General features: G+C 34.3%; 1 protein-coding gene across 1 annotated transcript in view; it reads right to left on the reverse strand.

Moving 5' to 3' along the window:
- Nucleotides 1-16078, reverse strand: part of LOC110037579 — a 101285-nt gene that overhangs the window by 10813 nt on the left and 74394 nt on the right. Inside the window, exon 17 of the mRNA XM_020742252.1 lies at nt 12164-12294. Within this exon, the coding sequence (XP_020597911.1) occupies nt 12164-12294 (131 nt within the window). The remainder of the gene's footprint in view (nt 1-12163; nt 12295-16078) is intronic.

The following is a 16078-nucleotide window of genomic DNA, read 5'->3' on the forward strand; positions in this document are numbered from 1 at the left end:
CCCCCCCTCCTTCCCATCCAGATTGTATCATGGCGAATGTCGACGGTGCTTTCTTATCATCGAGAAAGGCAAGAATATGGGGGAGCTCCTCAAGACTACGAGTGAAGGCCATTGGGATAACAGACAAGTGGAAAGGATGGTAGTTTTATCACTCTCCAAGTTAGTTGAAGACTGACTGACCGAGTGCCATGGTACTATTAGAGAGAGAGACAATTCAAATGTTATGGACTACTTCCAGATGACTATGGACAAGCGGCATTGGCAACATCAGCTTCATGACAATCCAAATCTTGACTTCTTGTTTAGTTGCAAACAAGTTATTTTTCAACATACTTTCAAGACTGATGATGGAAATACCTCTGCGTCATGAGGCCCAATTTCGCCTCTATTTGCATAGACGTCACATTCTTGTTGCTCCCTCCATCGATGATGAGACTACATATATTCTGATCACAATCCAACAGGTGTAGAATATGTTGTGACAAAGCCACTGTAGATACCTCGTATCCTCAATTTATAGGGACCGTTAAACCACGAACATCTCGCTCCAAATACTCCCACAGTTCCTAAGTTGCTTCCTCATCGCTAACCTCTTCCACAGCACACTGCTCGATAAAAGACACCATTCAACTCATCATGTAGCTGGAGGCGACGTAGCCAATTTCATGGCATCTGAAGTATTTTCTGGAGGGGGTTGTAGTAGGCGTGCTACACTTCTCAAGCTACTTCTCAGTCGAGGTGGTTTTGTCCTTATCCGAACCAGTTTTCTCAACTCTCTGAGATGGGCTCCTACTGCTGACTCCAACCGCAAATGGTTGCCTACCTGGTAGTGCTTTTCTGCTTTGTTTCTTCTCTCTCCACCTTCAAGGCTAAGATCTAGACATCTCTTGGTGAATAATAGGACAACAACTGCATCACGTTGTTGAGAGCTGGCTTCAGACCTACCCAATAATTAGCTATGGTGTGTTCCTCTGGCTCGATCAACTCGACTTCATTTGCAACTCGTCAAACTACACAATGAACTCCACTGATAGGTCTCTCTGTTGTAGGATGTAGAGTCTCGGAAACAGATCTTGACAGTAATAAGGTGGAAAATATTTCCTCTACATCTATTTTCTCATCTTTTCCCACTTGGTAATTTTATCATTGTCTTTTCTCTTCCTGTGTCTCTGCAAGTTTTCCCACCATAAGGAAGAGCTCTTCTTCAGCTTGATGGCTGGTAATTTTACTCGTTTATTTTCTTGAACTTTTGTATAATCAAAGGTTCGTTCAACATGTTGCAGTCAGTCAATAAAGTCATTTAGATTCATACAACCGTCGAACTCTGATAAATCCACATTGATGTCGAAATTCCTGTGCCTCCATATGAGGGCTCCTCCCTCGGCCTCCTCTGGTGGTGAATCTCGAAGCAATGGGGCCTGTATTACTTAGCACTGACGTCTGTCCTATCAAATGAATTCAGATCCTCGTCCCTATCTCCCCTTGGACTCTCCAGATTGAGGTCGAGGGTATTCTACTATGTGTTCCATCATCAATCTCTGTGTCTGTTGAAGCAGACGAATCTCTCGCTGTATCTTGTCCCGAGTACATTCCAGCATGTATCCTCATGATGAGATGATTTAATTTTACTCGTTTATTTTCTTGAACTTTTGTATAATCAAAGGTTCGTTCAACATGTTGCAGTCAGTCAATAAAGTCATTTAGATTCATACAACCGTCGAACTCTGATAAATCCACATTGATGTCGAAATTCCTGTGCCTCCATATGAGGGCTCCTCCCTCGGCCTCCTCTGGTGGTGAATCTCGAAGCAACGGGGCTTGTATTACTTAGCACTGACGTCTGTCCTATCAAACGAATTCAGATCCTCGTCCCTATCTCCCCTTGGACTCTCCAGATTGAGGTCGAGGGTATTCTACTATGTGTTCCATCATCAATCTCTGTGTCTGTTGAAGCAGACAAATCTCTCGCTGTATCTTGTCCCAAGTACATTCCAGCATGTATCTTCATGATGACATGATTGGGATTTGGAATTGGAAGAGGCAGTTGAAGATATGAAAGAAAATTTTTTGGGGGGGCTAAGGCGGATGCTGAGAAACTCTACGATAGAAATAAGGTTTGACTAGCTATAATACCAAATGATACCCGAGTTAACCCCAAACCACAATATAAATGAAATACTATTGCTAAAACCCAAAAGGTAACAACAAATACTCTTCAAAACAGAAAATAACAACAAACGCAACACCCTAGATTGAGGATGACGATGGTGACCACTGACTAGATGACAATTAGTTAGGTAGATGGGAGGATGCGGTTGTGGAGGACAGTGGAAAGGTGTAGCAATCAACAGGCTGATGGGAGCAGGGTTGTGGTTGTAATTGGGAAGGAGTTGGTGTGGGTGCAACAACGACAGGAGAGCGTCTGTTGGATGGGAGGGAATTAAGTGATGAGAGAAAGGCCAAGGGCTGGATGAGGTAGTTGGTTGTTGGAGTAGCAGGTGCGAGCTGTAGGAGGCCATATGGAAAGTTAGGAAAGGTGTGGTTAGAATTTAGAGAGGGGCAAGAAAGTTGTGGCTAGAATTCAGGTTTGGTTGTAGGTCATGACAGGCAGGAGGAAGGTCTAAAAGAGGTAGCAAAGAGGACTGCGGAAGAACAACTACAGTAACTTGTCAAGTGGTCGCAACAAGGATGACATAGGTTGCAAAGGATGTTAAAGTCAGGGATAATCACCACCTCAAAATGAAATACAACAAGAGCACCACTCATCCTCGGATATAGCCCTAAGAGAGAAAACTGGGGACGCTGGAAGCTATTTTAGCAGAAAACTCAGCAAAAACTAGCCCTAAACAAAGTAAATGACATATTTATAATAGTAGATAAGGAGTGTGACATCCCGTTTCAATTACCCGGGGGAGAGGAAAAGAATAGTGAGGTAGTGAGGAGTCGGGTAACATAATAGAGGGGAGACGAAGCGAAGGGTCAGAAGTCAAAGAGGTAAGTTCGCCTTATAAATTATCATATGAGGGAGGCAGAAACTTACCAGGCAAGTCGAGTGTGAGAGGCGACAGACACAAATTATGGCATCCCTATAGCTATAGGTAACGACGTCGACGAATGACAATGTTTCTGTCAAGCAAAAAGGAAGAGGGAGGTTGTGGCACCGAGTGTTTGCATTGTTGTGTCGAGCTACAACTCAAGGAGTTGAAGAAATTGAGCGTTGCGACTAAGTAGAGAGGGAGCTCTCCTATATACGGGTAGAAGTCAAATCGGGTGCACAAAGGTGTGTGTGGGAGAAGAACCTTTGCGCACAGTTATCGCTCCATCCCAAGCGATTCAGCTGAAGAAAATGAAAGGCAGGAGTGCATGTGAAAAGGGGATAAACTGAACCATGAGGTAAGAATTTTATAATACTCATTAATGAAACTATTATATTATAAATTATTAATTATAAAATTAATCCGATAAGGTTTTAAGTTAATGAAGTTTCTTAGGTAGGTGCGTTTGGCGCAGCTTATTGTGGCGTCTGGCGTTTTGAAAACACAGGATAAGCGTTTGGTTCGAGCGATTGGGGGGCGGGCTGAAAACGCCGGTCTTAATTTCTGAAGAGAAGCGGGACGCGGGATCGACCCCACGTCCCGCTTCGATGAAGTGCATTTAGGAAAAATCCCTCTCGTGCCCTTCTTCTCCCTCGTGAGATCTCGTTGCCCTAGCTGCTTCTCCATCGCTACTCTCCCTCTCGTCGTCGTCATTAGCCGATTCCCGCCTCATTGATCCCACCCGATTCCCTGTTCGGCATCCTATGTTGTATTTGCTACTAATGCTTTAGCCGATTCCCTGTTCGGCATCCTAGGACGTTACATCACCATGTCCTTGCTTTTCTTTTGCCCTTCGTCTTCATCCTCACCGTCGTCGTCACTCTCGAAGGCGTCAATAAGTGTTCCTCATTTGGTAAGTGGGTTTGTTGATTTTGAATTGAGAAAATTGGTGAAAAATTTTGGCTTTGAATTGGAAGATATGCAGAGGACTGTCTGTTTGTTACTTTGCTTTTGATTGATTTTTTTTCATCCCGACATGTTTTTACACTTTTTAGTTATTCAATTATTGCTGATTTTGAAGCCTATAAGCTTAATTCTACTTCCATTTGCCTCACTCACTGTGATGAAAGGTAGATAGAAATGAGTTACCCTTGATGGATGATTGTCTTCATAGAAATTCCAAGAGCTTAAAAATTCTACAAAGAAGAATTCGAAGCAAAATTAATTAATATATGCATATATTTTGAAGCAAAATTAATCTGATGAATGTAAAGCTTACCTTGAACAATTCTGAAAAAAAAAAATTTAGGCTCAAAATTTCTTCTTTTTTTCTTTGCAGCTTATCCAAAACAAGGGCAGATTTGTCATTTTTCCAGAATCAGCTATTCTCTAAACGCGCAAACCAAACAGACAGACAACTTATCCGGATCAGCTGTTTATCACCAGATTATCAGGATAAGCTGGATAAGCTGCAGCTGCCCCAAACAGACCCTTAGTAAGAATGGTTAGGGTTTGATTTATTTAAATTTTAGTTGTTTATTTATAATAAATTGTTACATAATATAAATGTATGTATATTTATAAGTTTAATAGATAAGATACAGAATACATAAAGTAACTAGAAAGTTAAATTAGGAAATTCAATTTTATTGTCAATATTTTATTAAGGACCTGTTTGGGATCACTATCTATTTTTTATTTTTGTTTTTATTTTTAGTCTGTTTCATTTTTACTTTGTTTTTTCTTTTTCAGTTTTTAGAAAATATTTTTGGTACTATTATGATTTATATGTTTTTAAAAAAATAAAAATATAAAACATATTTGACTAGTTATTTTCTATTTTCTTAAGAAAAAATTATAATTTTTATAAAACAGTTGGGTCCATCTGTGCTCCAGTATTAAATTCTGCCACCCAAGACGTATACTACGTCTTCCTTGCTCCACACAACACAAAGCATTACCTTTGAGCGAGCGCGGACATGGCAAAGGCGACGGACAACAACTGGCATTAGAAGGTCGGCGACTGACAGCGGCGGAGCGGCCTTTGTCGAGAGGGAGCAGAAGGCCGGCGGGGCCAAGTGTTGGCAGGCAGGTGGTGTCGTCGGGCACCGACCGACGGTGGGCGAGGTGGGTAGTGGCTAGAATGGAACTCGTTTTTGATGTTTTAAAAACTGACATGTTTTTTCTATTTGAAGTATTTAGAAGTGTCCTTCAAAAAATAAGAAACAGAAATACAACAAAAAACATATGAGCAAATACGTTTCAATTACCCTGGGGAGAGGAAATGAATAACCGAAGTAAAAGAGAGTAGGGAAACCGTACAGAAGGGAGAGGCAGGAACTTAACAGGTGAGAGGGACGGCGAGTGTGAGAGACAACCAACACAAACTAGGGCATCCCCATAGCCGGAGGTGACGACATCTATTTTGAGCATTGAGGAAGAGGGAGGCGGCGGCGTCGAGTGTTTGCGCTGTTGTGTCAAGCCCTGACCAAAAGAGTCAAAGAGGTTGACCGTTATCGCTTTGTAAAGAGGGAGCTCTCCTTGAAAGGGTAGAAGACAGATCGCATGCACAGCATATGAGGGGAGTACGGAGGAAGATCCTCTGCGCACAGTGATCGCTCGATCTCTAACGATCAAGTCGAATGAGAAGAAAGGGAGGAGAACTGCGTGTGGGAAGGGGGAGACCAAACTGTGAGAGAAGAATTTTATAATACTCATCTATGAATTTATTACATTACAAATTATTAGATATTAATTGCAAAATTTAATTAAATCAGTTTTTTTTAGTTAAAGAAGATTCAGATTAAGAATGGCTAGCTTTTGATTTATTTAAGTATTAATTGTTTATTTAATAATAAATTGTTATATAATATGAATATATGTATATTTATAAGTCTAATATAAAAGGAACAATTAACACAAAGTGACTTGAAAGTTAAATTAGAACCAACTTTATTGTCAATATTTTATTAAGCTTAAATTAATTAAAAGAAATAATTAAATAAATATAATAATCATGATAATAATGATAAAATAATTAATATTATATGATACATCAATGGTCAAATAAAAAGCAAATTGTCTTCTAATAATAAGATTAACATATAATAAGTTAATAATAAATGTTTATGCATTTTAGGTTTCCATTAGAGATAAGTGAAAAGAATTTTTAGAATCATCATTTATGCATTTGACTTTAGGTTTTCATTAGAGATAAGTGAAAAGAATTTTTAGAATCATCATTGATCAAGGTGTGTACTCATATATTCATACTATGATAATACCTTGCTTCTTCTATACCAAATGTACTTACCAGTACTTTGAGTAGTTATAGTGAAAATACTACAAACTTAGGATTTTAAACTCTATTGAATTTTTGTTCATATTATAGGACTGATATGTGTGCTCAACAATATTTAAATTATTATAAATATTGAATGATACATAAGTATATTGACTACTATATAAATGAGAATGAAATAATTATAAATAATTTATGATTTTCATAGTATGTTTATATGTGCGTGTTTTACTATGATGGAAAAAAAACTTAAGTTTATTCCACTTTTGTAAGGAAGTGGAGTTTTCCTATATATTGAATATCATATTAAAAATCTCATTAACATAATTAGTTATTTAATAGTTATTAAAATTACATATTTATTTCAATTGGCTATTAGTGACAGATAGCAAATTGAATTTTGTTGTTGTGATTAAAGTATTGATTTTCTAAAATCTTAATTCGTAGTTCAAATATTACTCCTTGTGGGATCGATATCTAGGACTTCATTAGAGTCCTATATTACTTAAGCGATATGTATACTTGCGTTAATAAGTGTGACTTTACAATTTTTGAATATTTATTACGTCCATGTTTATCGAATCTATAACTGTTATTAAGTTTTGGTATAGTTGCTGAGGAATTAAATATTTTAGCAGCAGTATTAAATACTTATATTTTTAAGCATAGTGCACAAATATAAAATGATATAGATATGCTATTAATATAGTAAGATTCATTGAATATCATAATTTTTTTCAAATATTAAATGTTTATATTTAATTATTAAAAACTTAACCGGCATATATATTATTTTTTTTTTCATTTGTATTACTGTAGTTTAGAAGTGTAAATATTTACTTTTTGTTTAGCTCGCAATTAGTTTAAACTAACATTTCAGCTTTAATTAGATGATCAAAAGATGATTGATAAAAGAAAAAATATAACAGAAGATGATGGCGACTAATAACAAACTAAATTTAATTATACTGCTTCAATTTAATTTGATAAGTACTTTAATTTGTGAAATATTGTTTAAAAAGAATTAATATAGAAAATATAGTTTTCATTTTTAGATCATCTTGTACCCGACTTAGTTAATTTCACGCCCTAGTTCGAGTCGTAACAAAGAGGACTTACGTTGCAAAGCTAACCCAAATAATTAGGTCAGCCTGCTCCCTTGCCTCCCTCCCGAAATCGGTCCAATTGTCCCAGTTGTGTCAGCCGCCGGTTCAATAGAGCCCTGCACTAAATTTAGTGATAGATACAAGAGCATGAAAGATCCCAAAGCTGAAATAGATAATCTTAACCATTAGATTGTCCCCACACAATACATGGTAACAACTTAAGTTTATTCCACTTTTGTAAGGAAGTGGAGTTACCAAAAATTTCGAACTTATAGCACAATGGAATTTGAAAATGCATTAGTTTCCCTACCATATAAGTGAAAATGAGTATCAATTAATTTTTATTAAAAATTATTCAAAATGCTCCATATTAGATTATATGTGAAACTACTATTTTTAGCACCTCATCTTCTTGGACAAATACCTCAGATGACACTTAGTGGATAAAAATGGACGTCAACAACTCTCACACTAAAAAATTATATCAACTTGAGGTCTAGTAGGACCTAACATTATGTTCAGCGCCTGAATATTTAAGACATTATATCACCTAGTAAGTGCGGTCACTTATAATAGCACCAATTTAAATTTTTGATGCCTTTCAAATGCAAGAACATTTATAAGATTTTCCTTCTCATTGGTATTGCTCAATAAATATTTCAATTTTTTCATGATTGCTCAATTTTGTTATGTTAAATGTTTCAATAATATTTTACTTTGATTTACCTTTAAAATAAATGCTATCCAATATATGCAAAAAAAATATAGCCTAATAAAGACATGTAGTATCAATGTGAAAGTCTGGAAGCACTATTGTAGATGTATAAAATAATGAAAAGAAAGAAATTTTTTCAAAAAAAATTGAACTCTAAATGAATTATTTCTTTAACCATTGCTTTGAAGAAATATAACTTTATATGCTTCATAATACATGCAATTAACCAAATATTCTTGTTGTTGGTTTTCTTATAAAAATAAACCTAAAACGTCATTTCGGACTAGAATGTCTATGATAAAAAATATAAGTCATAACCCTCAAGGGAAGAGACATACAAATTATTGAATAACAATGATGCTCGAATGCCCGTCTTCCAAAAACCTTCTGTCTCCCAAAATCTTAGAGCAATTGTGGTCTATGGTAAAGCTTCAGAGTGACACACTCCATTACAATCATCTTTTGTTAAAGGTATGTGATATTATATTTTTTATTATTTGAGCATAATTGTGTTCATAATAGACAATTGTAAATTGTATGGGCACATTAAAGGGGCACCTAAGGTTTAGAAAATGAACAATAGTATAAACTTATACTAGAAATATTGAACCCTAGTTGCACACTGAAACCTAAATCCTAGCTCAATAAACATCATATTAGTTATTTTAACTGTCTGAACCTTGTTCAAAAATAAGATTTGAACTTTATCTGCACCAAAAGAGTTAACCATGTTCGAAGCTTACTTGACTGGGTTCATACATATTCAAACCATGTCTTATTGTTTTTTGTTGCTTACTTTTTATAAAATTGATTCATTTAAGTTGGTTTGCTATCTATGCAAATGTTCGCAGTAATCATACTTGCAGAAAGATATTACAGTACTCGGGTGGTAATATAGAGTTGAGGCAATGATTGATAAAGTTTTTGACGGTTTGAAGCTTTTGATCTTCTTAGAAAAACAAAAAAAAATTAAAACTTCAACGAAAAGTTTACATTTTCAACATTTTACAACTTTTAGATGTGAGATCAAATTAGGCATTTTATAGCGACATAGATGAGTATATTAAATCTTATTGAATGAAAAGAGATTCGCTTCATCAATAGTATATACCCGAAACACAAGAGAGAATTGGCCGTCAAGGCTGCAGTGCCATGTAGTTCTCAACTTCTCACATAACACATGCTAGGTCAGTTTTCAGAGGTTCTCGAATCATACCTGTTAGGTGGCCAAATTTAACCCAACCTTTGACGAACAACAAAACAGTTTTCAGAGGTTCTCGACTTCCCACACAACATATAGCGACTATGTAGTTCTCAACTTCCCACAGAACATTTGATTCCATATCTAGTGAGAGCCATAGAACATTTGATTCCATAGACACCTCTATTGGTTGTTCTTAACTGTTTCTTCCGACTACAAGTGTCATCTAGACGGTCATTCGCAATACTTACTCGGACTTAGGTGATTTTGGACAACTCTAAGAAGTTTCTAATAAGGTCCGCGCGGCTAAACAGGGATTGAAGACGGTGAACCAATACTACGGCTTATTTGCTTAATGGATGAAATGTGAACTCTACTATGACTACACATAGGACTCCCGCAGAAATTTCCCGCTTCCATAAGATTTTGGAGAAGCATCTTGTGTTTAAATTTCTAGTTAGCCTGAACAATGAACTTGATGAAGTCTGCAGTTGTATAGTTGGTCATGACACTCTTCCTTCAACCCAGGAATCATTCACCGATATCTGTTGTGAAGAAAACTGGAGACTTATCATGCTCGCCAACTAAACTCCTCATATGAGCTGCCAACCTTGGTCTCCAAGAATACTCCATACACTGTCACGTCGTCTCGAGCCGATCACTCCACATGTGATTTTTGCCACAAACTCTACCATACCCATAATAAGTGTTAGAAGCTCCACGGAAAACCAGCAAATAAGTATTTGACCAAATCTTCCACTACTAAAGGTCTCGTGACCTTGGAATCCACAACAACCTAATCGACCCCTATGCTAAAGGTCTCGTTGTGACCTTGGAATCCACAACAACCTAATCGACCCCTACTCGAACCATTCCGAACTTGTCAAACTCTATTATGAGTCAAGTGGAACATTTGATTAAGTTGTTTGGTTCTAGTCAGTTCTATTTGTCGACCTCTCATGTTCATCAAAGTAACATTTCTATGGCTCTCACTAGTTTTGCTTCTTCAGATCCGTGGATTATCGATTCAAGGTCCACGGACCACATGACTGGGTGTTCTCAATTTTTTTCGACGTATTCTCCTCGCTTTAGGTGATGCAATTAAAATTTTTTACGGTACCTTTAATTTCATAGCGAGTAAAAGGTCGATTTTACTAGCAATCGTGCTGACTTTGGAATCTATGTCACACGTTCCTTTGTTTAAGTGTAACTTCTTATACGTCAGTAAGTTAACATATGATCTTGATGGCGTAGATCATTTTTTCATGATTTTTGTGTCTTACAGGATCGTCGTTCGGGGAGAATGATTAGAGCAACTAAGCGGATAGTCGGGCTATATTTTATACAATAAAATTGCATTGATGGCATTAACACTCAATCTCATAGCTGAGTTTTTCCATTTCTACTGCATGTCCATTTACGCTTTAACATTATCATTTGGGTCCTCTCAGCTTTCATTTTTTAAAACAATTGTACCATTTGATGTTTATTGATAAAAATTCATTTTTTTTTAATGTGAAAATTTTTAATTAGCTAAACATCAACATGTATCATATCCACCTTATCTGTACACTTCTTTCTCCCCTTTTTCAATTATTCATAGTGATTTATGGAGACCCTCCCGAGCGTCGAGCTATACTAATAAACGGTGGTTCCTTACTCTAATTGATGACTATACTCGGATGTCGTAGGTCTATGTATTAAGAGATAAATATGAAACCACTGTTACATTTAAAAATTTTCAATCCTTATTTCTAACCAAAATCAAAAGCATTATTCAAGTACATCAGACCAACAATTGTCGTGAGTACTTTAACTCTATATTGAGAGAATTTTCAGTTAGTAAGAGCATCCTCCATCATAATTCTTATACGGATACCCCTCAACAAACGAGATAGTCGAGCGAAAAAATAGGCACCATGTCAAAGTTGTTCATATTATTAAATTTCAAACTAATGTTAAAAGTTGTTCATCAATAGAGTTCCTGCAAAAATCCACAACTTTCAGACCCCATTACCTGTCGTGATATCAGGTTCTCCTACCAACTGATTCTTCTCCTTGTTGGATCCCCACCAAGGCTTAGGGCACTCAATTCACTATGCAACAAGTAGAAAAGAAGATATTTGCTAAAAGCTTGCTTCAAAAAAAGTTGCGTTTATTAGCACAAATACCCAGCATATTGGTCAAAGAGCAATAAAAAATGCACACAGTGATTAGGATAAAAATTGGCAACTGAGGTTCCTATTAAACAAGGAGCTTTAAAAAAGTAGGTACTTTCAAAAAACAGAGAAAAAGCTGCTCTTTTAAATATATGCTTATAAAAACAGAGAGAAGATAAATAGCCAAAACATTAGCAGCTGCATTATCATAAACTCAATGCCAATAAACATTGGGTAAAACACCTCCCAAGGTATCTCTGTTTTTTGTTTTTTTTTTTAATATATATAACTTTACTTGTTCTTACCATTTACGGTACTTAACTTTTCAGACAAATATTTCAGAGGAACTGTCAAATAGCTAACAGTTTAAATTTGATTTATCAGGCAGCTTAAATTGTCTCAACACTTCAAACAATGGGAAAAAAAGAACATGCGCTATTTGAAATGCGTAGAAACATGGATTATGAAATGCAGGGAGAGAAATAGAAATGGGCTTGAATTCTTAATCCAGCTATCTTGTGTAAATCCATGCACATAAATATTAATTTATTAATAAAAAATAAAGTCAAAACAAAAAATTTTATAGCACTCGATATTACTTGATGAAACTGCATACTCAAATTCAGTAAGCATTTGAATAACTTACTCGTAACTTCTTCAAAATGTTTATAAGTGAAATAAGCGAGGGAATCATAAGATCAACTAGGCTCTGCTCATAGCTTCGTTCCAAAAGCAGTTCAGCGGTAGAATTGCATTCTGCTCCATCAACAAGATAATCTGAACCTCAAAAAGGTAGAAAGGCACGGTAAAAATGGTTACAAAGATCTGAGTAGTAGCACACCTAGTTAACAAGGCATAAAGCAAACTTCTTGGACAAACATTAAAAACGGATATGTAGATCAGTTCGCAAGAATAGTGGTTCCTCTAAGAACCTAAAATGTACAAAAATCTTTAGCCTACTTGCAAGACAGCTTTGTGTTTCTTCAACAATACAATATGGTTTTATCTTCCATAATGAGTCTACCTCCGAAAAACGAAAATATCATTGATTTAAACATTTTCCTTAAAATCCTCTTCATTCTAGTTCAAGTAAGAGGAGACCAAAATTGTGCATTTTCAGTTTCCAGCAGTTCACCATCAAACCATTTCAATCAAAGTTCTATCACCCTATGTTAATAGATGTTACTCCACATTTCAAAATTTACTTTATGTAGCTTACCACACATCAAAATCACTATTTCCATTTTGCTATGCCACTTAGATTGATTGCATCATTGTGCATTATACTCAGTCTCACAGACAAAGCCAAAAAAGTTTCCTTTTGTATCATTTCCCATTGACCACCATGATATTCTTATCACAAAGCATGTAGATGTCCCCTACATTTACCACCAAAATTTAATCTTTACAGATAAATTTAAGATTGTTAAACCTTAATAACATTTAGATAGAAAAATTCATAATTCTTGTAAATCATTATTTGAATATTTATTGTACCAGCATGCAATTCATATAATAGCACCGATAACAACTTAATCTAAATAAATAAATGCTCGCAATTTTCAGGAATCTGTCAAAAGAAAAAGACAGGCTTGACAAAGATCTTTGGAAAAGCCCACTGCAAACTATCTTACATAACTAAACGGCTAACAATTACAAATCATTGATTACTCTTTGCACATAACATAAAAAAAGATATTATGGTAACTTTTCATATATTAGAATCAGACTCAACTAACGAACACAACTAGATTTCGATTTTTCATGTGACTAAGAGACGAGATCTTCTAAAAGCATCAGAAACAAATCTCCAACAAGATCTTAAGCAATACACGAGTATTTTTGTATGGTTGGAATCTTACTGAGTAGTGCTGAAAAAATTAAAAATGATAAAATTAAATTTTAATTAAATTTGTGCACATCTCTAATATGATCATAAGTATTTTTATAAAATTCTACATTTTGTTATGATCACCTTGAAACAAATATGTAAATATGAAAGATTTAGTGTGGTAGCTTATATAAAACAACTTTTTTTAATTTTATTATTAGTCCAAAGTTAAATTAATAATATTCTTACATTATTTAACACATTGCACACAGGAGTAATGCCCTATAGTGCTACGATTGGCAATTCCAATAAGCAATACATGCATCAGCTGATTTTTTTTTTCTTGTTTTTTTTTTTTTTGGAATCAGCAGATATTTAAAGGAACGATGGAGATGGATTTAGGTTAAGCATATTAGGTATATAAATTATACATATAAATTACAATTTATATTAAACCTTAAGCAAGAACTCTCCAGCCAACGGGTGAAACAGAGAAATGCTGGTGAAGTAGAAAAAAGAAGAGGTGTGGATAAGGAGGAGGACGAGGAGAGAACTAATGTTTAAAGGTAGTAATTCAGCTTTTGGTGCTTTCTTCTGTAAAAAGAGTTGGCTTTTAAATGAGGAGAAATCATTCCAGGGTAAAAATACTAATTTGTGTTTAATTGAGCTGTGAGCTGTTAATTTGGAAATTTGTATATATTGAGGAAATTAATCTTTTTATCAAGTGATTAATTGAAGAACAAGATATTGAGGCAATAAAAATTAGGAGATTTGTCCCAACAAAAATCTTACAATTACAGTAAGATACTCAATTTCTAATATAGAGAGGACATAAATCATAAGTATAATGATTTCAATTTCAAATATCCATTAGACTGGATGTGCATATGAAAAATAATTTCTTTAAATTGACCATTTTAATAATATTTAATGTTATAAGAAAAAACTAATGATATGCACCCGTTCATCTATTAAAAATGATGCTGTGTTAATTTCATTCTATGAAAGTTTTACAATACATCAACTATATTAAAGTCTTCATATATTATTTTAGTTGTTGCATATTGATGCCTCAATTATAGATTTATGCATGTTGATAAGTACAAGTGCATAAACAAGCTAAAAATAGTTCAATGTTTATTATAATGATGCTAAAAGAAGTCTATTAAAGGTCAAATTATGTGAGATAAGCAGCAAAGAATCATGATGACCTCTGTAGGAAAAGACAAGATCTAATAAGATGAGCCATATTAGGTAAAAGGGTACCTGATTTTAATTTTGGAATATTGATGCAATACCAACTAACTTTAAATTGAGTGAGCAATTATAATTATCATGTTAGATTAAATATGAACCTTATCAGTGGTTATTCTGACCAATGCGCAAAGTGACGAAAAATAATATAAATTTGATATGATACTTCTTTACAATTTTTATCCATTTTTATTTAATTTATTTTTATAGAATTTTGGATTTTATTTTCAATTTCTTATTTTATTTCTTTAGTTTCTTTTAAATATTTTAATTTCAATAAATTTAATTTCATATTTTTTCTTGTTTAATACAGTTTTCTTTAAATTAATCTCTTCTAAGCTTTATTTTTAATTTTATATTTTCTAAGTTTTATTTAAAATTTTTTAAAATGGCTTAATTTTCTTTACTTTATTAACTAACTTTTATTTTTCTTGTTGATTTTGCTTTTAATTCTCTTATTTTCTTTTCAGGTTAGATTTTATTTTCATTTTTTAGTCTTATTTTTTAAATTTTAGTATTATTATTTTTTTTAATGATTATTGATGCTAGAAAAAAGATCCAGTTTGTAAATATAACACTCGAGTCAAAGTACAAGAAGGTATAAAAAGAGTTATGATTGCACAAAATATAAGTTTTATGATGAGAAAAATAATAATGGTATTAAAAGACTGAAAGATCATTCAGCTTACATACACCTTGATATTGGAGAATGTAAAAAATGTAACTGAGATGTTGAAATGAATTTTACATAATATTTGACAAATTATAACACCTAAAAAAAACAAGTTAATGATTGAAAATAGCTCCTAATTTGATTCTCGACATGGAGATCTTTGTAGTGTAAGTTATTTTCTTTCTTTTGAAAGATCACCTCAAGGACTAATGGATAAATTTGTTGTGAAATTAGAAGATAGAGAATAATCTCTAGCAATTCCTCCTCCAAACGACAATAGGACATTAGAGGATAGAGTATGTTTGAATATTACATTTTTTTATAAAAATGGAATTCCATTCAACATAGTAAGAAGTTTTACACGGATTAAGATGCTCCACTCTTTTAGGAGTTATGATCAATGATTAGATCTTTCTAGCATATATGAACTTCGAAAATGAATATTACAAGAAAAAAGAATAAACAAAAATAGCATATGTGTCAAGACCCGCCCAGGACTTAGAATTAATTAAGGCGAGAATAGACGATCGGACGTTGAAACTATGTTTTATATTATGATATTTCTATCACTAACAGTTTATTATCCACATATTAATTGAATTAGCCTCCAAAGGAAATAATTAAATAACATATTAAAAAGTTACCTTTCATGTTATTGACCTCACCTTCTATTAGGGGTGTAAACAAGCCGAACACGAGCGAGTTATATTTCGAGCTCAACAAGTGTGTTCGTGTTCGGCTCGTTTTCTTAGCGAGCCGAACACGAGTTGTTCACGAACAAAGAGTCATTTTAACAACCCTAA

Source organism: Phalaenopsis equestris, unplaced genomic scaffold (genome assembly GCF_001263595.1).
Source record: "Phalaenopsis equestris unplaced genomic scaffold, ASM126359v1 Scaffold221595, whole genome shotgun sequence".
NCBI classification, from domain to species: domain Eukaryota; kingdom Viridiplantae; phylum Streptophyta; class Magnoliopsida; order Asparagales; family Orchidaceae; genus Phalaenopsis; species Phalaenopsis equestris.